General features: G+C 36.4%; 1 protein-coding gene across 4 annotated transcripts in view; it reads right to left on the reverse strand.

The window, feature by feature from the left end:
• Positions 1-877: 877 nt before the first annotated feature.
• The window catches only part of DCN (decorin), a 43506-nt gene continuing 19577 nt past the window's right edge, over positions 878-24806 (reverse strand). For 2 of the 4 annotated variants that reach the window (XM_006749099.3, XM_006749100.3), the window contains exons 4-8: positions 17004-17217; positions 16084-16197; positions 10975-11068; positions 7711-7849; positions 878-1655 (exon numbers count right to left, since the gene is read on the reverse strand). In XM_006749099.3, the coding sequence (XP_006749162.1) occupies positions 1461-1655; positions 7711-7849; positions 10975-11068; positions 16084-16197; positions 17004-17217 (756 nt within the window). In that variant the 3' untranslated portion in view covers positions 878-1460. Of the gene's footprint in view, positions 6788-7710; positions 7850-10974; positions 11069-16083; positions 16198-17003; positions 17218-24806 lie in introns of those variants that run through there. The other 2 variants (XM_081822192.1, XR_014145831.1) reach the window with 2 other exon arrangements.

Genomic DNA, 24806 nt, shown 5'->3' on the forward strand with positions numbered 1-24806 from the left:
AACTTGGCTGGAACTCTGATCAAACTGAACCTAAAGGCTCATCTAATAGCAGGACTGTTTGGGTTTTCCGTTATGGTTTAAACCAGTTTGGATTTGGGGGTGCCTGGGTGGCTCAGTCGGTTGAGAATCCAACTCTTGATTTTCACCTCAGGTCATGATCTCAGGCTCTTGAGATTGGGCCCCATGTTGGGCTCCTCACTCAGCGAGGAGTCTGCTTGTCCCTCTCTCTCCCTCTCTAACCCTCCCCCTATGCGCATACTTGTGTGTGTGCTCTCTCTCCCCCAAACAAATAAATAAAATCTTAAAAAAAAGTAACAGTTTGGATTTGGTTATCTGTATTTGCAACCATAAAACATTCAACGTTGTAGACAAAACAAACTATCCTCACATGTTTGTTTATTAGATGTTGATAGCATAAATGTAGTTTTTAGTAAATCTCCACTTTTTGTAAATCAGCCCATTCCCCAGGCTTGTTGAATGGTCTGCTGTGATAGGTCTCTATAATTCCTGAAGAAAAAAATTCTAAATTTGAAGGTTTAACTAAATGCAAGAACTATTTCTAATACATCTAGTAATTATAGAAATATTCAGGTGAGCAGCCTGATTATACACATGATGTTTTAAAACTGATTTAGTATCCTAGTAACTGAAAATACCAGCTTTCTAGACCAATCAGAAAAAGAATCAGCTTTGGGCTTTATCAGCTTAGCACTGATTATAGATAATCTAAGTTATAATACACAAATGTCAAAAAACAGGAGTAAAAGAAATATCTGAGAACTTGAAAAGATGTGCCATTTTTGTCTAGAACACAATGTCTGCTCTCTTCAGAAAATGGGGTTTAGAGAAGATTTACAATTACACTTTTATACAATGGTAATTTTGAATGTATTTGTACATTTATTTTTTTCAAAATGATGACATTAGCAAAAATCTTACATAGCCTGTATTGAATTTACATATTCAAATGAGGCTTTACCAATAATAGAGGATTAACACAGAGCTAGATAGAACTTGAAGTTTGACTTTATGTCAAAGGATCTAACACCCTATGGAGCTACAGAAGATGGATACTTTTTTTATTTGATTCCTTCTAAAAATTAAACAAGAAAAGCTTTACTAAATTGTTGACATATATATATATATATGTTATGACATATATATATATATATATATATATTTACTCCAAATTTTACGTTTAGGGAAATAAGAATATCTGCAATAGTCCAGTTAACATCAACAGAAAGCTTCAAAAAAGAATTCTGAAAATGGCAGGCAAAATATTTTTTTATTGTAGGCAATTATTTAAACTGCATATTTGGCTTTATGTATTATAAATCATGTGGGAAAAAGATCCACATTGCAGTTAAGTTTCCAGTATCCAGCTTTCATTTTTTTTTCTTGAGCAATGATATTAATGGGATTTTGCCAGGTTATAAAAACGAGGGTTTTCTTGGGAATTATTTATAATTTCCAAGCTGGATGGCTGAGCGCACATAGACACATCGGAAGGTGGATGGCTGGATCTCCCAGTACTGGACTGGGTTGCTGAAAAGGCTCACACCTGAATAAGAGGCCTTTTTGGTGTTGTATCCAGGTGGGCAGAAGTCGTTAGACCCAACTGCAGAGATATTGTTGTTATGAAGGTAGACAACCTACAAAATGAAATAATGGAGAATGATTATTTTCCTCTAAATAGACTAAGCCATTCATGTAAATACTTTATTCTTTTCCCTTTATTCTTTATCCTTGACCCTTTCTCTTACACTCTTCACCCAACCATCAACAAATGCTGCTAGCTCAATCTTCAAAATGTACGTGTAATCCAGTCCTTCTCCCCATACTGACTCCTACAACATTGTCCAAAACTGCCATTATCTCCTTCTGGAGGATTGAAGTCATCATTCCTACTTCCTCTTTTGCTCTAAAATCACTTTCTTCCTTCCTTCCTTCCTTCCTTCCTTCCTTCCTCCCTCCCTCCCTCCCTTCCTTCCCTCTTCCTTCTCTTTTTCTTTCTTCCTTCCTTCCCTCCTTCCTTCTTCTTTCTTTTCTTTTTTTTCTTTCTTCTTTCTTTCTTTTTCTCTTTCTTCTCTTTCTTTCTTCTTTCTTTCTTTCTCTTTCTTTCTTTCTTTCTTTTTTTCTTTCTTCATAGAGCAATTATTTTAAAAAGTAAGCCAAGTTATATATTCTTTGCCTCAACACTCCAGGGGCTTCCTGTCTCATGCAGGATGAAGTCCAAAGTTCTCAGATTGGCTCATAAACCTAACAGGATCTGACATCCTTCTGCTCTGACCTTATCTCCCCTTACTATTCAATCTAACCACTCTGGCCTACTTGCTTTTCCTCTATTACAAAAATCACAATCCTTCCTTAGGTTGGCACACATTGTTTCTTCCATGTGAACTGATCTTCTCCAAGATGTCTATGGGGCTTACTCCCTCATGTAATTCATGTAACATTTTCTTACCAAAGATGTCTTCCCTGACTATCCAATGCTGCCATTCTCTGCCCCAATTCATTTCTTTAAATCTTCATAGTAATTGTCACTATATAGCTTATTATGTATTTATTTGTCTGTTTTTCTCCTCTAGAATAAAAGCTCCATGAGGAAAGAAACTTGTTCTGTTTTGTTTATATCTTTAGTGTCTACTAGAACAGAGTAGGTGTTCAATAATATATGTTGAATGAATACAAGAATAGATTCATGTTATTTCATAAATTGTGTCTACATGGAATATTATGTTTTCAGGGCAAAGATAAAATGATGTATCTTTTAATGAAATTATACAAAATGAGGAAGTAATATATAGTGAAGAAAAAGTGTACAGGCAGTATTAGAATCAAAATTATCACAAACCCTAAGAAACACTGAGCATTTGGAAATGAATAGACCTAGAAAGTTTTAATAACAATGTACTGTGTGTTACAAATTCTACTTACGAATATACGTCTACTGTTCAATAGAATTTTTCTGAAATGTATTTTATGATTACATTTAAGATAATGGTAACTTGTTAATAGATTTTTCTCAGGGAAATTAAATATCAGTTATGAAAAGGACTTTAGAAATGGGTTTTTACTTCTATTATGTACATGTGAATTCTGAAGAGCAAGAAGTGACTTATACAACCAAAGTTAAAATATAATAAGAAGGCAACAATTCCTAAAGTACATTATAAAACCTATGAGGTTCTCCCTCATAATAATTAACTTAAAATATTGTTCCATTTACCAGAACACTCACACTTACATGCAGGTGAAAGGGGCCTTGTTTAAGAAAGGGTTTGGAAGGAGAACGATAGGTATCACATAAAAACAGAAATGAGGAATATTAAAGACAAACAATACCTGCAAGTACTTTTTTTTTTATAATTCGCAAACTGAAAATTTCTTTTCATTTGCCATTCTCTAATTCCTAGCAATGATTAGCAAGAAAGGGGAGATATGTTTGGTTAGAGTTTATGACTAATACTGAAGGCGAGAGAAAACAATATCAAGACATAAAGCAAGTATTAGTCTGTGTAAAAAAGAAAACTATATTCCCAATTCATTAGGAAGTCAGTATTTTCTAATATTAAAGCAAGACAAAAATCATCACACACACACACAACCTACAATCAAATATTTCTTTTTTTTTTAAGATTTTATTTGTTTATTTGAGAGAGAGAGAGAGAGAGACAGAGATAGAGAGAGACAGAGCACAAGCAGGGAGGAGAGGGAGAAGCAGCCTCCCCACAGAGCAGGGAGCCTGATGCATGACTTGATCCCAGGACCCTGGGATCATGACCTGAGCCGAAAGCAGACATTAACTGACTGAGCCACCCAGGCACCCTCAAATATTTCATATAAACATAAACAAAGAACTTCAATAAAATATTAGGAAACTGTATCTCCTAACATAGAAAAAGACTATACACCATGGCCAAGACCAAGCATGATTTATCTCTGGGATGTAAAACCCATTTAACTGGAAATTAATTAACTTAATATACTATATTAAAGAAATAAAAGGCAAAACCACATGATAATCTCAACAGACACACAAAAAGCATTTGAATACACATTCATGATAAAAATTTTCAGTAAGCTTAAGAATAGAAGAGAACTTTCTCAACTTGATAAAGAGCATCTACAAAAGACCTGTAGTTAACATCATGCTGAAAGGTAAAAGACTGAATGTCCACCTCTCTCTTAAAATAGTAAACAAGGCAAAGATGTCTAATTTCATCACTTCTATTCAGTATTGCACTGGAGATTCTAGCCAGTGCAATGAAGCAAGAAAAATAAATGAAATAATTCAGACAAGAGAGTAATAATTAAAACTGACTTTATTCACAAATGACATGATCCCAAATATGGAATATCCAAAGAAGTGCACAAAAACTTCTGCAACTAAAAACGATTTCAGCACAGTACCAGGATAGAAGATTGATATACAAAAATCAATTGTGTTTGCATATACTAGCAAAAAAAATTCAAAAATGAAATCAAGGTTAATAATTCATTCACAGCAGCATCAAAAAGAGTAAAGAAAATAAGGATACATTTAATAAAAGAATTGTAAGATGTGTACACTAAAAATGAAAAAAACATTGCTGTGAGAAATTAAATAATATGAAATGGAGATATTCCATGCTTATGAATTGGAACACTCAATATTATTAAGATGACAGTACTCCCCTAATTGATCTATAGATTCACCACAATCCTTATTAGAGCCCTAGCAGACTATTTTTGCAAAAATGAACAAGCTGATTCTAAAATTTATATGAAAATGCAAAGAAATAAGAATAGCCAAAACAATTTTGAAAAATAAGAGCAAAGCTGGGGGGCCTGGGTGGCTCAGTCAGTTAAGCGTCTGCCTTTGGCTCAGGTGATAATCTTGGGGTCCTGGGATCAAGCCCCGCATCAGGTTCCCTGCTCACAGCAGAGTCTGATTCACCCACCCATGCTCACTCACTCACTCACTCACTCACTCACTCACTGTCTTTCTCTCAAATAAATAAATAAATAATCTAAAAAAAAAAAAGATTAAAAAAATAAGAACAAAGTTGAAAGACCTTCACTCCCAACTTTAAAACACAATCAAAAGCAACAGGAATCAAAAAGTGTAGTGCTAGCAAACAAAATGTGGTATATCCGTACAATGGAATGGTATTCACTGATAAAAATGAATCAACTACAGATACATGCTATGACTCATGCTATGATACATAAGATCATTACAATAAGTGATTCCATTTATATGAAATGTCCAGGAAAGGCAAATCCATGGAGATGGAAAGTAGATGAATGATTTCCTGTGGCAGAAGATGAGATTGAAAATTGACTAGAAAAAGTAAGAGGTGAGAAGTGCTAGAACTGGATTGTGGTGGGGGTGCCTGGGTGGCTCAGTCAGTTAAGGGTCTGTCTTTGGCTCAGGTTAACGATCTCAGGGCTGGGAATAACTCCCACTTTAGGCTCCCTGCTCAGTGGGGAGCCTGCTTCTCCCTCTGCCCATTCCCTGCTCATGCTCACACTCTCTCTCAAATAAATAAAATCTTTAAAAAAAAAAAAAACTGGATTGTAGTGATAGTTGAAGAACTATATAATTTTGCTAAAAATAACTGAATTATGTACTTACAAAAAAGACAGTAAAGTAGGTGAAATCCCTAAGAGCCTATAAGAAGGGAGGTGAAATGGATGCATGGATAGCCAATTAGAGATGAAAAACCAAGAGTGAGGCCCTTGTGTGAATGCCCATGAGATTTGTTAATATTAAACAAAGATTTCAAAATAGCATGTTTTATAATTTTTTCTCTGTGACCCACCATAAGAAACACAATACATGTATTTAGCATATGTAAATCTGTGCACTTAAACAAAGTTTTTATGAAATACTTACCATTACATTGATATTTTATTTTCCATTCATTCTAACCTATCCTAGCCTAGCCTAGCCTATACCATAAATGTTCTTTTTTTTTGAAAGATTTTTTTTTTTTATTTATTTATTCATGAGAGACAGAGAGAGAGAGAGAGAGGCAGAGGGAGAAGCAGGCTCCCAAGGAGCAGGAAGCCCGATGCGGGACTCAATCCCAGGACCCTGAGATCATGACCTGAGCCGAACGCAGACGCTTAACCATCTGAGCCACCCAGGCGCCCACCATAAATGTTCTTAATTAACTCATTAAACTTATTTTATTAACTCAGTAATACATCCAGACTGACATTTGAAAAACAGCAATCAAGAAGGTAAAACTGATTATTCTAGGATATAAAAATGAAAACAAAACAACTGCCCCCCCCCAAAAAAAATGCCCACCACCAACAGAAACCTTATGTAAATCATGATATATCAATTTCATTTGGAGTTTTTGTCACAACTCAATAAAAAAAAGAAGAGAGATTAGTAACATATTGACATAACTGACAGCAGAGTAAGGGATAAACCTATCTTGAACCCCAAGTTAAGAAGTGGAAACATTACCAAAATGGCAACTTTATAAAAAGGATTTATTTATAATAGAACATCAATGTCAAAGTATAATTTTTTTTTTAAAGATTTATTTATTTATTTGAGAGAGAGAGCGCAAGCACAGTGGGGAGGGGCAGAGGGAGAAGGAGAGAGAATCTTAGGCAGACTCCACGCTGAGCACAGATCCCAATGTGGGGCTCCACCTCACAACCCTGAGATCATGACCTGAGCTGAGACCAAGAGTCTGATACTCGACCGACTGTGCCACCCAGGCTCTCCAACATATAATTTCTGAATCATCATGATTGAACTAAGAACCTATGTAAATTTCTGAAAGAAACAATTTAAATATAACCTTTAAAGAAACCAAAAAATTAGATAAAATAAGCAAATACATAAAATCTGTGAATAACCACATTATTAACTTTTTTAAATATAAACTTTGAATAACATATTTGTTCTATTTCCTCAAAGTAACAATGGAAGTCTTATTCTATTATACATGAAAATATTGTTACTATTTAAACTAATGAGCATGCCTTACATTTATAGATTACAGACTAGAAAGCTCTGTTACCACAGTGGACCACTGGACCATATCTTCTTGTCCTTATGAATGTACTATAACCCCATAATCTATAAAGAGTTAACTCAGGCACATTGCTAGCTTAACATTCCCTTTTGACCTACCTGACATCTGTTGAAGCTAAAAGTTACAATTGCTATTTTATTCCCTATCTATACTTAACAGATTATATCATCTTTTTCAACCAGTATGTTTGTTACAGTGATCAATGACTTCAAACTACCTTGCCTGCTTCATTAAAAATATTATATTCTGGAAGTCAGCACTATACTAAATCTAAGGTAATAGTCCTATTTAAAAAAATATCATTTAAACCTATATTTTTCAGGATGCCTGGGTGGCTCAGTCGTTAAGCATCTGCCTTCAGCTCAGGTCGTGATCCCAGGATCCTGGAATCGAGTCCTGCATCAGGCTCCCTGCTCAGCGGGAAGTCTGCTTCTCCCTCTCCCATTCCCCCTGCTTGTGCTCTCTCTCTCTGACAAATAAATAATAAATGAATCTTTTTTAAAAAATAAACCTATGTTTTTCATGAAACCAGAATGAATATTAAAAAAATCTTTCTGCAAAAAGATTTGTAAGCAAAGCTTCCCTTCCTGTCTCCTAACATCCCGGTAGGGAGTGTTCACTCCCTAGATGTTCCTCACACTAGTCAGTGGTATTGCATTACCTGGATGTACTTATGCTCCGCCAGCCCACCAGGTACTTTGATAAGCTTATTGTTGTCCAAGTGAAGCTCCCTCAGATGAGGAGTGTTGGCTAGCGTGCCATTGTCAATCGCAGAGATGCTGTTAAAACTCAGTCCCAACCTGCAAAGGAAAGCAGAAATGAATGCGTGCACTGCTCAAGGCTGCCCTCCTCACAGGCATTTGTGTGATTTATCCAGTCAACGGAGAAGGACTTTCTTCGTTTTTGCACTTACTGCTCCCTTTGCCTAGAATGCTTTTTCCAACCTTTCTGCTCTTGGATAAAGCCCATTTGTTCTTAAGTTCCCAGCTTAGAGTCACTCTCTTTGAAATTCCTCTGACAGGCATCCCCTAATAAATGTTCCTGTTGTCACCCTCTTAAAAAACTCAAGGGACTATGTACCTGTGTGTCTCTCCTAGAGAAAAGTGACTGTTTTGTGGCATACCCACCATAACACAGAGCTTGTTACGATCAATGAATAGCTGTTGAATTGATTTCTCTGTATAATGAATATAATGAATTCACGCCAGAGAAAACTAAAAGGAATACTATTATCATCTTGGTCACTTTGGAAATCAAATAATCATATATTTATTATATAAATGTATTCATTGGAAATAAAAGGCAGAAGGATCTAATGAATCAATAAACGTCCCTGCCAGGAAGGTTAACAGAATTAGCATCTTGCTTTCGTTTGAGTTTATCACTGGCCATCTGTTACTATCTGAATTTGCCTGGTGCCAACACTCCCAGCTTCTGGCCTTGATCTCTGACCTAAGTGTCTCTTTCTTGGCCCCTTTGACATTTCTTATACAATGCCACTCAAAGGTTTGGGTTGCATTTTTTAAATTAAATGCATAAAAGGTCAAACTTCTGCAGCTGTGAGGTGTCTTCCTAGTAAATGGGATTCAAAAGGCAGAAGTCGACTTGGAGATAAGGTTAATGTATTTGGCATTCTGGCGATGTATGACTCTCCGTCAAAACCAGGGTGCTGCCAATCCCAAAGAGCAGAGAGAGGATCCCAGGGATGAGACAACAAGGTCATGAAAGAGAGCCAGAATTCTAGCTCCAAGAGAAAGAGGAGGAGTCTACTGGGCTACTTCAAATGTAGTGGAATAGGCTTAGGAACTTTCTATAGGATGGTTTTTGCCTGCCTTCAGGTAGTTCTCATCTTTGAGCCCTTTTGGGATTTAGATTTTGGTTTATGTAACCAAAGTCTTTCCATTTTAATCATGGCTTTGTATTTCAAATAACTGAGATCACGGTATATTGATTTTAGGCTATTAATAAAACTGTTGGTTTATCTTAGCTATGGATTATTAACCTGGCACCTTGGCTGAGAACATTTTGTTTTCCCCTCAGTCTTAGACATTTATCTCTTTTGTTTCTGGTCTTTTCTTTTCTATTATAGAAACATGTCTCCTATTCCTTACAACACTTCAAGTCCCATATCCAATTTTGGGCTAATTCAGTTTTAGAATATGATATTCCTAATAATTGATTCAAAAAAACTTCACTTTTCTGATGATTTATATATTCAATCAATAAATGTTTTTGAGGACCTAGTACATTCGCGATATTATCCTAGGCTTATGAAGGCAGAGGACACACAGCTAAAAAACCATGATTCTTTCCTCAAAGTATAAAATCCACCTAGTAAGAGAGATGATCATAGATGTATACATGTGTAACAGAAGGGAAGTTTGCCTGAAAACCATCTCATATTTTTGGAGAGAGGCATATACTATTTTCTTCCCACTTTTTTCTAATAACTAATTGGAATATTTGCCCTGCAACAATGTTCCAAGATCATTTTTTTTCTTCTTTTCACGGTTTTGATGTTCAACACGAAAATACCTCTCATGTTCCAACATCAGTGAAGAGTAAACCACGTGAGGATGTGATGGTTTCATAGACAGGTTTTTCTGGACTTGATTCCAAAAGGAAATTTGTTTGATAAATTCAAGAATCGGAAAAGTTTGCTTGGCCACTTGGGTCAGTCTGTTCCAATTTAATGAATGGAATTTTTAAAAAAACTCTCCATACCACTTTCAGTACAAAATGAATTTTTCTTCTAAAAAAGCACAAATATTATTAATGATTTACCATATTTGGAATTAGATTATTGTTCACCTCTACTCTTATTACTACAACTACTAGCTGTCCTAAAGACAGTTCTATGCAATACGCAATGTAACTTATCTTCCTATGTTGTTCTGCAGCTAGAGGGACAAAATCACAAAGAAAGGTCAGGGATGCATAATGCTATTTTGAAATATATTTGCTGTATTAGAGACTGTAATTCAAATATCTTTAGATAAGTGATTTCGTACCATTTGAGCCACCAGGGTAAGATGCTATAGCTAGAGTCGTATGGACACGCTTACCTTCAGCCCTCACTGTCCACCGGCTCATGGGAAATCTCCACAGAAATGAGAAAAGCTGTGTTATACGTCATCTGGTCTTAGCTCATTCTCAAGGATAAATGATATATTTTATATTTATTTATCTACCATAAAATTTATAAAGATAAAAGTGGAGTGAATCAATTTGTCATAACAGTGTGCTCCTTTGTAAGAACATTCAGTAATACCGTTCAAGAGCCGAGTGTTTCTCAAAGATAAAGCCAATAGTTTGCAAGCATTCCCCTCTTTTTATTACTTAACCAGATTGTTAATGTAGAAAGATTAAAGTTAGGCTAGAAAGCAGGAAAGGAATGAATGATTATCTACCAGGAAAAAAAAGTTAATCTTCTGTTAAAAAATAAATAAATAAATAACTTCTTTTGTTAGACTACACTAAGTGTCCAGAGACATTTTAAACTCTTCAAAGAACAGAAGCGAGAGAATCTCATCATAATTATTCCAATACTATAGGGTGGGATGCCCAATATGTCCATGTCTTGGTAACTTCCATTTTAAGGCATTTTCAAATTCTGAACACTGTGTTATAATTTACTTAACGTTCTGTTAAATGCTACCAAGTTAGAACATATTGAATGAACATACTGATTTAATCGGATACCTTGTACAGAAGATATGTCTTAATCTAAAAACAATATGGTAGATAATTTTCATGGTTATGGTAAGTACACTATTTCATTGTATTTTAAAGAAATAATTGGGCCTGCTGAGGTTTGAGGTTGTTAGGACCAACAACAAAAACAGTCAGCAACCACCCACTGTGTTTCTAATTCGGAGCTTGCAGCCACTTTTACTGGTAAAAGGTCATGAAAGAATATTATTACTTAGCCAAATTATTCAGTCCTTTCAGGCTAGATGCATCAACTTTGGTGATTTTGTTGCTTTCAAGATGTAATTCAGTAAGGGAAGGAGGAAGACCTGGAATAGAGAAAAAAAAGAACGTTAAATTAGCAGAGAAATGTAATTACAGGATGTACACAGACTTAACGAGCACCTAGGCCACCAATTTGCTGAAAGACATAGTTTCAAAGGATTTGCTTTTTATCTTTTCCATCAGTTTTGCTTTTTATCTTTTTCTTTATCCCTTTCATAATAATAGATGCTTCTGGAAGTAGGACAAGCACTTTTTATTCTCCTAGATGGATTTTAACAGAAACATGGCCTGTGTTTATCACATAGTAGATTTTTGTCCTAGTAATTGTTAGGATACGATCGTAGAACTGAAGTCAAACCCTGAATCTCATTAATTTCCTACACCATTGTTACTAAACTAATACTGTTACTGATAAAAGACCACAACCATAAAATGAAATAAGCATTTGAACTATAAGACATTATGTATAAGGTAAACCTATATACAAATTTAACGAGGTATTTCAGTAATGAGTCTCATTAGTAACTAACACTTGATAAACGCGTGGGCCTTAGTCTTAATCAGCTTTTCCACGTTAAAAAACAAACAAACAAATGAAACAAAACTCAAACGCCTCCACAACATGGACGTGTAGAAAGAGCTAGAGCTTACTTGGACCTTTTAAATCAAGACTTTCTTTACACAAGAGGAATGCAGAGGCCTAGAATGAAGTGATCAGCCACATGTAGACCACCTGGGGAAATAATTTTAGATCCAAAGTATCCGTGAAACCTCTGGATAGTACTTCTCGAAGGGCTATGATTTCTAAAAATGTAATAATATTAATATAAAAGTTTAAGTATTTTATTTTCATTTCCTCCTGCCATCTGAGGATATATGATGTTTTTATACAGCTTTTTAAAGAGCATATTGTTCCACTTACAAGAATAGCCACAACTACAAAGAAAAGAGCAAATTGGTTACATGTCGAACTAACATCTGCTTAGCAGAGAGTGTTGGTTATTTGTCCATAAGAAACAAAGGTGGAAAACTGCAGGTTATGTTTGGTATGAAAATGTTCATGGCACACCACTGAATTCTGTCAATACTGTCTCTTTCATGTAAAAGTTTAGTCCATATTTGATTTGAACTTATTATTTGTTTCTCAATGGCACTATGTTTTGTGCGGGAGATGCTAAGCTATTCACTGAAAGTCTGTCATGTAGCGAACACTGACACTGGCACTTTTTCTAACTTAGCTCATTTAATTTTTTTAGTTTACAAATTATTTTTTGTGAACCTCCCTTTCATAGACGAAGAAACACAGACTCAAAGTTCCAAACTTTAGAGGTTATCTAGCTGCCAAGTAGGGAATGTAATATGCTCCCAGATGGTCAAAGGGAGTTAAAATAGCATGCTCTTAACTGAAGGAACTGAAATTGAGACAATATAGGAAAAGCAAGAGGGACTTCACTCCTGTAGAGCCACTGGTCTGAGGCAAAGGTTAAATGTTTCCATACGCTTAGAGGCAAATACCTCCTTCTGGGAAGGCGAACAAACGAGATAATAGTCGTTAGGAGTAATGGGTGTCTGGGCAAGATTAGAAGTAACAATTTAAAGCCTGCTTGCACAAATATTTCTATTTTCCAGGAGGCCTAAAAGAATGTCAACCATGGAGAAGGGCATTCTGTGATTGTCTTGTGTCCACTGAGAAGTAATGACCACAAGTTAATGACGGTGGGATTGAAGAATGCTTCCCCACTTCTAGTCCCTGACCCTCTGGAAAATTGCCTCTTCCATTCCTTGCACAATACCCCTTCAGAGAGCAACGTTCCTCTTTGCTGTCAGCTCCCTTGTAGGCAATCTATCTCTAATAAACTCCACCGGCTTTCTTTCTCTTGAGTTCAGTGTTCATTTCTATGACCTGGAGGCCCAAGAACCTGGTCTTGGGGTCCGGTGACAAAATCACAACTGAGTCGTTCTTATGACTAAATACCAGGAGACCACAGTCACTCTTGGAATAAGGGATTTCAACCACTCAAATCTCCTTAGAGTAAATAAATGTGAATTTTTAAAATACTCCTCCCATATGTAATTAGCAAGTGAATATATAACAAAGCAAATTGAATATACATCTTTTCTTTCCTATCACCATGTAAAGATGTTTTTAAAAATGTAGTGTCTCTAGAACAATTATCGTCACATCCATAATCTTACCCAGGTTCTAAGTGTCTTCCCTTCTGCAGTATCAGTTTGCCAAAAGGAAAATATAGTCAAGAGAAAGATTGAGGGTGGAAGAAAACTTTGCAATAGGATAGAGAGAGGCAAATTTATCAAGAATACCATTAACTTTTGCCACTGTAGCATTTAGCTAAGAAACTGTACTCTAGTTACCTTTTTTTTTCCTTTTCCCTTTCCATTTTTAAGGTAAATATATTGAGAGCTTACTTTGGGCCAGATACTATGTATGCACATTACCCATCTTATTTGTGTCTATTAATCCTCACAAATACCTTAGAAGATAGATGTCATTAAGACCTCCATTTCGGGCACCTGGGTGGCTCAGTTGGTTAAGCGACTGCCTTCGGCTCAGGTCATGATCCTGGAGTCCCGGGATCGAGTCCCGCATCGGGCTCCCTGCTCGGCAGGGAGTCTGCTTCTCCCTCTGACCCTCCTCCCTCTCACGCTCTCTGTCTCTCAATCTCTCTCTCTCTCACAAATAAATAAAATCTTAAAAAATTAAAAAAAAAAAGACCTCCATTTCATAGAGAGCAAAACTGAGATTTTGGAGATGTGCAATAATTAGCCTAAAGTCACAGAACAACTAAGTGGCTGAGTCAGACCTTTCACCCACATGGTCCACGTGAAGAATTCATAACTCTCCACTTCACTCCACTGCCTTGTGTTTCCATGATTGACGGTAGATAGTGTGTGGCCACTAAGACTCCCGGAGGATGGTGACGTTCAGGCACATGGGTCAAGCCTAGGAAAGGCAGACTCATCTATTTTATTGGCATAAATGTGCATAGGAGGGAGGACTTAAGTTGGCAGCAGGGTACACTGGTCACGCACATGAACTCGCGTCAGCATGGCACAGCCCCAGCTTGGCCACCTCCTAGCCCCAGGGCCTTGGGCGCAATGTACTTCGTGTCTTTAAGCTTCGTTTTCCTCGTTTATTAAACAGGTATGACAATATTACTATAGAGGAATGGTTTGAGATTCATAGAGCAGAATCCATAAAAAGCATTGGGCACAATACCTGGTATTAATAAGTGCTTAACAAAACTTGATTACTCTAATTTTTATAGTAAGTGTTTAATACATCAAAGTAAGCTAGAGACGGTGAGAAAAGAGCACCTACAGTAGGGAGGAGACATAAGGAATACAGGTCACTAAGTGATGAAATGTGTTCCCAAGGCATATTTTGGAGGATGCATTAAGAAGGAGAGCAAAATCAAAGATTATGTTCAACACAAGTCATCTGGCAGCATGAAGTAGTGGAAAAGACCTGGACTTTAAATTCCAGCTTTTTTACTTCACCTCCTACAGCTCTATAGCTTTGGGCAAGATGTAAGTGTATACGTAATATATAAAAATGGAATTAAATATAATTTAAATTTTAAAATATTATTAAAATATAAAATATATTAAAAATATAAATGTATACATATATACATCTGCCCTGGGGATAAAACAAAAACAAAAACAAAACCCCACTTGTTACAATGCAACAAGTTGGAGAACCAACATGAAGGTGCTTTATAAAACTGTAGATCAATCTCTATCTATCTATTTATCTATCTATCATCTATCATCTATCTATCAATCTTATCTATACCAGCAGTTGCTATTATGGGCATAAAAACATCTTCTGTAGCAAAAAGACTGTGGAGAGGGCAAGGGGTGGTAAGAAACCATTCTATGGAATGTATCTTTTTGGGAGCTGAAGTTCCTGTGAAAGCACAGTGAAGGGTAATTGTTTTCTGTGGGCAAGAACCTACATTTTGTACCCAGTCCAAGAACAAGATATCTAAGCTGAGAAAGGGCCAAATAGAGGGGAAAATTTGAGAATATAGAAGGGCTTTTGTGAGACTAAAACTCTGGGGCAGGGAAAATGTGAGAATTAGAGGAATTGCTTTTTTGGGGATTTGATTTCTTTTCCGATTCACAAAGACTGGCTTCTGTGCCTCTCCCAGGTAACCCTTAGCCCAAGGCTGTGTGAGGCCTGCTCTTTACCTGCCTGGCTTTGCTCTGGGCTATAAGCTCCTTGAAGGCAGGGAGTATACCCTATTCACTGTCCTGTCTCCAGGGTTTGGCACTTCGCCTAAGCAAAATGAGTGTCAAAATATTTTTAAGAAATAATAAATGGTAATATTAATCCATTACTTATTTGCATACCAGATACTTCTTTAATTAGTTATTTAATTTTAAGACAAACTAGTGAGTTGTATATCGGTGTTATTGCCATTTTACAAATAAAGAAATTGAGGTATAAATATTGAATAACTTGTCCAAGGCCTTAGAGCCAATTAGTGACAAACTGAACTCAAGCATACCGACCAAAATCCATACTCTTTACAACATACGACCGCCACTATCATACAAGAGCATGGCCACTGTGGATGCTCTCATTCAGATAATAATGCCTGAGATGTCCTAAGACGGAAAGGAATTCACTAAAAGATTGGAGACTCGAAGTAAAAATTGGCTCAATTTCAAAGTACTTCATGTATCTTTTTTTAATGTCACTAAGGCATTCTATTTTTTAAATAACTGTACTTTTTCCTTCGTGCTATCACAATTCTTTTTTTTTAATCCCAATTCTTTAATATGAAATCATCGTGTGTTAAGTTGTATCTCAGAAGAGACTTTATAGGTAGAAGGGTCTAGCCATCTCTACCATGGGCCTGGATGGCTCAGGGGTCATCCAGGCTCAACAGAAATACTTCCGAGGGTAAACAATTTACCAGAAATAACGTTGGCTGCTTCAGTCACCATTTAAATTTCCAAAACAATTTTTTTTAAATGTTAAAGTTTTAAGATTTAGGTGTTCAAACTGCTTTGGAGAGTTTTCTATCACCTTGAGGGATGGTGGTTATATTGGTGTCAGCAATGCGGATATAGGAGAGCTTCTTCATTCCCTGGAAGGCTCCATTTTCAATTCCTGAGCTCTTCAGTGGGTTGGTGCCCAGTTCTACAAATGCAATAAGTGCAAAGCTTTAGCGGACAATATTAGGTATTGCAAATCAGAGTAGTGTCTGTTTCAACAAGGATTCTAAGAGACATTTGGGTCGATAACAACTTGACTGAGAAACAAAAGAGAAATTAAAGGACACACTCTTCAAAGGGATAGCAAACTGAGGTAAAATTTTCTCTTTTTAAAACAAACAACAAACAAATGCATTAAGAAAACACAAAGATTTATGGAAAAAGCAATAGTGGCAAAAACAATAACAAGAAGATTATTTAAAGTGCATACATAGGTTTGCACAGAAATCAACAAAAAACAAGTGTTAATAAGTCACACTTATTATGGGGCTTTTACTTTCCTGAGATGAATTAAAATGTTAAATAATTTGAAATTAGCATCTTGTAAGCCAATTATAAAATCACCATTTTTTACCACACAAAACCTTAGAACACATTGTTTAAAGCAAATGATTTATAGATGTTCAGAATAGAAACAATTCCCATGATGGAAAGGTATCCCCACATAGCTCTAATTAATCACTACTTAATTCCATCCCGCATCTTGGGCATGCAGTAGGGTGACTTTGGCCCTAGAGTTTTCTCCACATTCTCAGATCCTCGAGGACGAGAAATAAAAACATTATAAGGCACGATTCAAAATCTCATTTCTGCCAATCTTGCTACTGTTAACTCCTATAGGCTAAAGACATGTAAGCTCTAGCTAATTTACCTTCCTGCGGCTATCGCTTACTTGGAATCTTCTAAGGTGGACCTTCAATTCTGGCCTTAGAGTTATAAGAATATCTGTACCTACGACGATCATCTGGTTCAGTCCGTTGAACACAGATTTTCGCACTTTGGTGATCTCATTCTCATGGGCACGCAGCTCCTGAAGAGTTTTGGGCATTTTTTCTGGCAATTCCTTCAGATGATTCTTGGACAGATAAAGTCGTTGCAATTTCAACAGAGGTGTGAATGCTGCAGGGCTGATTTTGCTAATTTTGTTGTTGACAAGAATCAACGTCTGTAGATAGTGAACAAAAACAGCACCTTAATTCCAAAACACACATTCTTTCTCTCTCTCTCTCTCTCTCTCTATATATATATATATATTGCAAGAAATCAGAAAAAATCAAATATTATATATATTGCAAGAAACCAGAAAAAATTAGGCAAATATGATTCTTTCACTTAAGAAGTGTATGAGGATCTGAACATCAGGAACATCAGGAATAAAGGTGATGAACTATAGATTATAGATTATAATATAAATACATAGATAGACACTTAATTTTTAAACAGTAAATACTCCTAAAGATTGAAATTACCAGAGTGACCCAAAATACTTGGAAAGAATCCAGTGCCATGGGCATCCATCCCTCAGCCTAAAATCCATCCTCATTGACTGCTGCCATGGATTCCACTACAAAATGGTGGCACCAATTTCTACTACCATCGGCAATGCAAGAGAGTAAAATTTTCTTGCTTTCTTGCAGCCTTATAAATTGAGATATATTTTTTTCAAAAAGTTTGTCAAATCAGTACAACATGTTGCAGCTCATTGTAATTTCTTTGCATTTCTTTGTCACTTGAAAGGTTAAATTAATTTCCTTTCATTCTGCTACTATTTACTGTTATTTTTTGGAGAGAAAGGACTACCTGATCACAATACTTCTCATTTTATTAAATTTTAATATATTTTAATAGTTGGTTTACAGAAAATAAAGATGTAGTTAAAATGAAATGCAGAGCCTTAAATACATTTTTCTTCTGTTTTTGTCCTTTTTACATACAAAGGTTTTATGTAGCTAAATATGCTAATATTTTTAGTAATTCTTAAATTTTTGTTTCTGCATTCTTCTAATATAGAAAATTACTTCTCATTCATTACTGGTATACATATAGCTATTGCTAAACTTATTTTTGGACACCTCATTCTCTTCCAATGATATGTATGTCTGTAGAACCACACTTATTATTATTCTAAGCCTTCTTATCAATTAATCCTAAGGAATTCAGGATCATTTGTTCAAGGTCTAAGAAACCTCTTTTTCAATTGTAGTGCACTTATGTGCATATATGAAAAGGCGTAGGGACAAAAAATTAAAAAATGAGAACTTCCAGTGTCAGAAATGCAGGAATACTTTCTGAAGGTAACAGCCAGTTAGTTGACCCATGTATATGCTCATGTAGTTCACATTATTTGACTAACTAAAACTTCTTATAAGTAACAATCTTTCAGCTAATCCTAAAAGATGATGGGTTGATTAAAACAAAATCCCAGGAAATTCCAATGAATATTACAGAAAATTAAAAATCTCATGAGGGTTAAAGTCATAGGAAATTAATATTAATGAGCAAAATGTCCAGGAAATTAGTAAAAGCAAGCACTAGAGGAGAGGTTCGAGAGGACTTGTGTCATTGAAAGACACCCAAAATGGCAGATGCTTAATTATGAAGAAAGAGAAGATCTTCTATGGCCATCTATGGAAGAAAACTCTGAAAGCTTGATATCATTAAATGCATTTAACATGGTCTGAAAAATCTGCTTATTTTACGTTAAATATGAAACCTATTATGAAGGATCAGCCATTTCAGCTAATAAAATATTGCTTTTTTTTTTTTTACTAGGTAATAACTAGATGATGCCTCTACCTGTGAGCATGCCATAGTAGTATCTGCTGTTAAGTTTTGGGGGTAGTATGACATTTGCTCCAATTATTTCTTCAGTACAGTGGGAATAATAATAGCACCTACAGGGAGTACATGATAATGTATATAGACTTCTTTGCAAAGTGCCTTTCAAAAGGCATTGCCTTTCAAAACTACTAGTGTGTTTTGGAATTAAGGTTGAAAGTTTCAGTCCAATGGAAAACGTTCCTGCTTTCAAATTAAAATACATTTGAAACATAAATAAACTACGCAAATTTTAGTCATAACGAGGTAAAATCTTAAGAGCTATATGGATTAGAACTTCACAGAAAACAGACCCACAGGTGAGGCAGCTCTTTCTGCCCCGGGTCCTGTCCCCCTGCTGTAATAAAACCACCTTAAAAAAAATCCACAGGTGAAAAAAAGTTATTTGTGTATATACAGTATTGCTTAAAGATGGTTGATGTTAGTTCCACACACAGTGATATGTACTAAAGAAAGCACACTTAGAATTGTAACAGGCCATGACAAGATGTTGAGATGGGACAAACAAAAACAAAAACTAATTCCTCTTGCTAATGCCAAAGGCCAACTAAACCAGAGAAAGAGTCAAAGGTGAACGCCTGGGAGAATGCCTCAGGAGATCAGCTGATGAAAAGGAGAAAGCTCTTCCCGTAAGCAACCCAAGGGGATCTCTGAAAATGGTTCGCTATTCACTTGACCCAGAAAATCCTACAAAATCATGCATATCAAGACGTTCAAATCTTTGTGTTCACTTTAAGAACACACATGAAACTGCCCAAGCCATCAAGGGTATGCATATCAGAAAAGCCACCAAGTGTCTGAAGGATGTCACTTTGCAGAAGCCACGTGAGCCATTCAGTTGGTAGGTGTGCCCGGGGCCAAACAGTCAGGCTGGACACAGGTGGCCCCAAAATAGTGCTGAATTCTTACTGCACATGCTTAAAAATGCAGAGAGTCATGCAGAACTTAAGAGTTTAGGTGTAGATTCTCTGGCCATTGAGCACATCCCGGTGAACAAAGCTCCCAAGATGCAGGATTGAACTGACAGGGCTCATGGCCGATGAAGCCCTCCCTACGGGAGCTCTCCCTGCTGCACTGAGATGATCCTTGCTGAAAAAGCAGATTGGTCTTAAACCAGAAGAGGAGGTTGCACAGAGGAAAAAGATATCCCAGAAGAAACTGAAGAAACAAAAATTTATGGCCTGGGAGTAAATTCTGCCCCAAATAAATGCACATAAAAGTAAAAATAGAAAAAAAGAAAAGAAAAGGTAAAAGACAAGCAGAATCGGTTTATCATGACTTTGCCAAGAGGTGAGAGAAGTCAGAGGAGTAGAGAACTTGTTGCTTGGGGGCAGGAAATGCCTTGAGCACCACTTAAAATAAAATTGAAGCACAGCCTCAAAAATCAGCCCTACCTACTTCTTTGGTAACTAAAGAAAAAGGGATCTAGCCTGGGAGGCAGCGGAGAGGTGATGAAAAAAGCAACTGGCAATGGAAATGGAATGGAAGTAGGAATAAAAGCATTTTCACCACCTTCATCCAAGAAGGTGATCGAAAGGAACAAACTTCCCCTTATAAGGTATATAAGGACAGGAGAGGTAACGTACAACATGATGACCATAGCCAACTCTGTGGATAGCATATTTGAAGGCTGCTGAGAGAGTCAGCCCTAAAAGTTCTCCTCACAAGGAAAAATACATTTTTTTCTTTTCATATATATATAGAGAGAGAGAGAGAGGAGATTATGGATGTTAACTAAACTTATTGTGGTGATCATTTTGCAATATACAAAGTCATTATGCTGTACACCTTAAACTTACACAGGGCTGTATGGCAATTATATTTCAATAAAATTGGAAGAAAAACATGTTGAAACCTGACTTAATATTATGTACAGTTTTCTCCAAAGCCATTTATGTAGGGTTTACACTCTATCAGGTATTGTTTTAAGGGGTGGTATGGTTACTATCATATTTATCGGCAATTAATGGACTCAATTCACAATGCTCCTGAGTTTTGATCTCAAGATTTGGCTCTTATTTGCTGCGTGACTATGAACAAGAAACTATAAACAAGTAATCTCTCCGTACCTGAGTGTCCTCTTCTGTATAAAGGGGTTATCAAGAGTGTCTACCTCAAAAGAATGGTTCTAAGAATTAAATAAGTGAGTGTATATAGGTATTAAGCCTACTATATAGTAATTGCTAAACAAGTGTTTGCTATTATTAAATCTTTGACAATATTTTATTTTTAGTTAACAAAAAAAACCTTCCTGACTAGATTTTTTAAGCATGAATTCAAAGGAAAGATATTAAATGTTGGCATTATAATACTTAATTTTCCATTATTTCATGGGATAATTGTGTTTTTCTGTTACATATAAGTATAAAACTACTAGCGGGCGCCTGGGTGGCTCAGTTGGTTAAGCGACTGCCTTCGGCTCAGGTCATGATCCTGGAGACCCGGGATCGAGTCACGCATCGGGCTCCCTGCTTGGCAGGGAGTCTGCTTCTCCCTCTGACCCTCCTCCCTCTCATGCTCTCTGTCTCTCATTCTCTCTCTCTCAAATAAATAAATAAAATCTTTAAAAAAAAAAAGTATAAAACTACTCTTGCACAGCATGTACTACTCATTATGAGACACACAGTCTAAATTGATAAAATTATTGAGAAAAGAGGAAACTTTCTGTTAAATCCTTTCTATTTTAGTCTTTGCTAAAGTTTCATTTCTCATCTTCTTTTTCATTCAAGTGTGGCTTTCCTGGCTGAAATTATAATGTTTATTTGCATAATAACAAGGGTAGAAACGATCATGAATGAAAGAGTAAGAGAAAAATAGCAGTTTAACATCCTCTGAACAGTTGGAAGCTCTAATAAATTCTTCCTCTCTTCAATGTATACTTTGAAGTAGAAAGAAAGAGATTGCCAAGATGGGAGTTGCCTAAAACATACTGAGAAGGAAACATGGAAAAGAAAGAACATATTATTACAAATGCCAGATTTAATGAGAGTGTCACAGAAACCAGGTATCTCTTATTTAAGGCTATGAAGAGTTTAAATAAATTATTCAGATTATATTTAAACATACAGAAAGTTAGGATTAGAGTAAGAGAATTTTCCTTCCTTAAAAAAATAGCTTTACAAAATAAGTCAATCAGAGAAAGACAAGTATCATATGATCTCACTGATATGAGGAATTTAAAACAAGACAGAGGAGCATAGGGGAAGGGAGGAAAAAATGAAACAAGATGAAACCAGAGAGGGAGACAAGCCATAAGAGACTTAATCTCAGGAAACAAACTGAGGGTTGCTGGAGTGGAGGGGGGTGGGAGGGATGGGGTGGCTGGGTGATAGACACTGGGGAGGGTATGTGCTATGGTGAGCGCTGTGAATTGTGTAAGACTGATGAATCACAGACCTGTACCCGAAACAAATAATACGTTATATGTTAAAAAAAAAAAAAAAGAAGAAGAAGAAAATAGTAGGAAGGGAAAAATGAAGGGGGGGAAATCGAGGGGAGGATGAACCATGAGAGACTATGGGCTCTGAGAAACAAACTGAGGGTTCTAGAGGGGAGGAGTGTGGGGGATGGGTTAGCCTGGTGATGGGTACTAAAGAGGCAAGTATTGAATGGATCACTGGGTGTTATACGCAAACGATGAATCATGGAACACTACATCAAAAACTAATGATGTAATGTATGGTGACTAACATAATAAAATAAAATTAAAAAACAGAAGAAAAAATAGCTTTAGGGTAAACTTATAAAAATAAAATGAAGTTTTAAATTTTAGTTCATTGAAAATAATAATAATCTTTTCTTAATTAATCTTTTAACATATCCAATCATAGTTTAAATAGTCATTGGCAAGCCTTGTTGGTATCACCATTGGCTTACTCCCAGTGAAAACACTCTGAAGGCAGAGAAAACATGAATTGGGGCTCAGGCCTGGCATCCTATCAGTGGAGATGGATCCCTTTGGTTCAAGATTTGAGATCTCTAGCTCAAGCCTTATCCTCACTTTTTCTAGCCCGTGTCTTTCACTCTAGCCAATTCCTATATCTGCTTATTTTCTTCTGCCTGTCCTTTCCTTTTGTAGAGAAAACACTCTTTTCTTCTCTTCCTTTCAAAATTCTGCTAATCCTCTAAGACCCTTTGTCCCATATTCTCTCAAATACTAACTGGTAACCTGATGTAGGGTATGTCTGACTTGGCTCTTTCTTGGTGCCCATAGCATTCACTACTTACATCACACTGGGCTTCTATTGTTGGACACTTCAATAAATTTTATTTGCTGCTTTTGTTTATATTAATTGTTCCACAGAGAATCTTAAAATCTTAAGGAAAAATCTTTGCAACCTTCTAAAAATATGGTACATTTTCTCCTAATGGGTGTTTATTGCTTTTCTCATCCTAGCTGTCAGAAAGTTGATAACTAAATCTTGTCCTGATTATATTAACTCTATAACATATGATCACCAGTTTTACATTATTTCCCTTGAATCTATATTTCTTATTCTAATACATAGCAGCCAGATGAATTATTTTTATATTTATATGTATTGCCAATTCTTACTATACATCCCTTCAATTATTTTCTATAATGGCTGCAAGAACTAAATGGATGTGAGATTAATATGCTCCCAACCTTAAAAATGTATTTCTATGATATTCATCATAAGAAGCTGTAAATTTATCTCTACATATAAGTCACTCACAACTAAGCAATTCTCTCCATTGTTTTCTGAAAATTCTAATGCTATACACTGTTATTTTTAATGCTGAGCAAAACTCTGCTTCCCTAAAATTTCCACTCAATTGTCAAGAGGACAATTCTGTCATCTTGTAGTTGAAGTAAGTAAATTCAATTTCTCTTTTCCAGCGTGGCACTTCAAATACATCAGTCATGACCTTTTTCACTCAATTTGGGCATCCACATCTCTGTCAACTGTGCCTATAAGACATGATTTCCAAATTCTTTATCCTCATGATGATCATTCTGAGGATACTCAAAGGTTAATGCCCTTCTTAAAATGTCTTGCCCAGGACCAGACTTAATACTTCAGGCGTGGTCTACCAGAGTAGAATACAGAGACAGTGAGACTTGTAGTATTTATTTTTGACATTGAAGGCCGGCTTATTTATACTAAATGTGCAATGATATTCTGAGGGGAAACTACATTCTGTTTATCTCACAAGTAGAGAGCTGGACTAGAGAATACAGTTTATAGGGATTCTGATGCCCTACCTGAAAAGACAATGCATTTACTCTTACAGAAGGCTGCCTTAGCAAAGCCAAACCCTATTTGATTGGGTTGGTCATCCTCCATTTATAACACACCCTCTTCCAACTGTAGTTCTACTCATTCTTTGTTCTATGTGATCTTCTTCTATGTCCTGGGAAGATAAACTCTCGGGACTGCTTCACCCAGATGACCTTGATCCCCGGCCCCCAGTTAGGTTCAGTCAGAGGAGATGCTGACAGGAAATAAGGAGGTAGGACTATAGCTCCCTGCCTCTTTCAAGGTGGGCTTGGGTGTTTCATAATGCTTTGTTGGTTCCTATATCCCTCTGTAAATCATCCCTTCAGTAAAGCCTTCTCTGTGAACGCTTTTGAGAGTGTCACCAATTTTCTGCTGGAATCCTGTCTGGTAGACTGGATGTGTGACATCATAATAGAGTAGAGGTAAGTAAAAATCACAATCAAAGCACAGATACAGATAAGAATGCAGCATGCATGGGCGCCTGGGTGGCTCAGTTGGTTAGGCGACTGCCTTCGGCTCAGGTCATGATCCTGGAGTCCCTGGATCGAGTCCCGCATCGGGCTCCCTGCTCGGCAGGGAGTCTGCTTCTCCCTCTCCCACTCCCCGTTTGTGTTCCCTCTCTCGCTGTGTCTTTCTCTGTCAAATAAATAAAATCTTTAAAAAAAAAAAAAAA

The sequence above is a fragment of the Leptonychotes weddellii genome, chromosome 5 (assembly GCF_054177405.1).
Source record: "Leptonychotes weddellii isolate Sample4059 chromosome 5, ASM5417740v2, whole genome shotgun sequence".
NCBI lineage: Eukaryota > Metazoa > Chordata > Mammalia > Carnivora > Phocidae > Leptonychotes > Leptonychotes weddellii.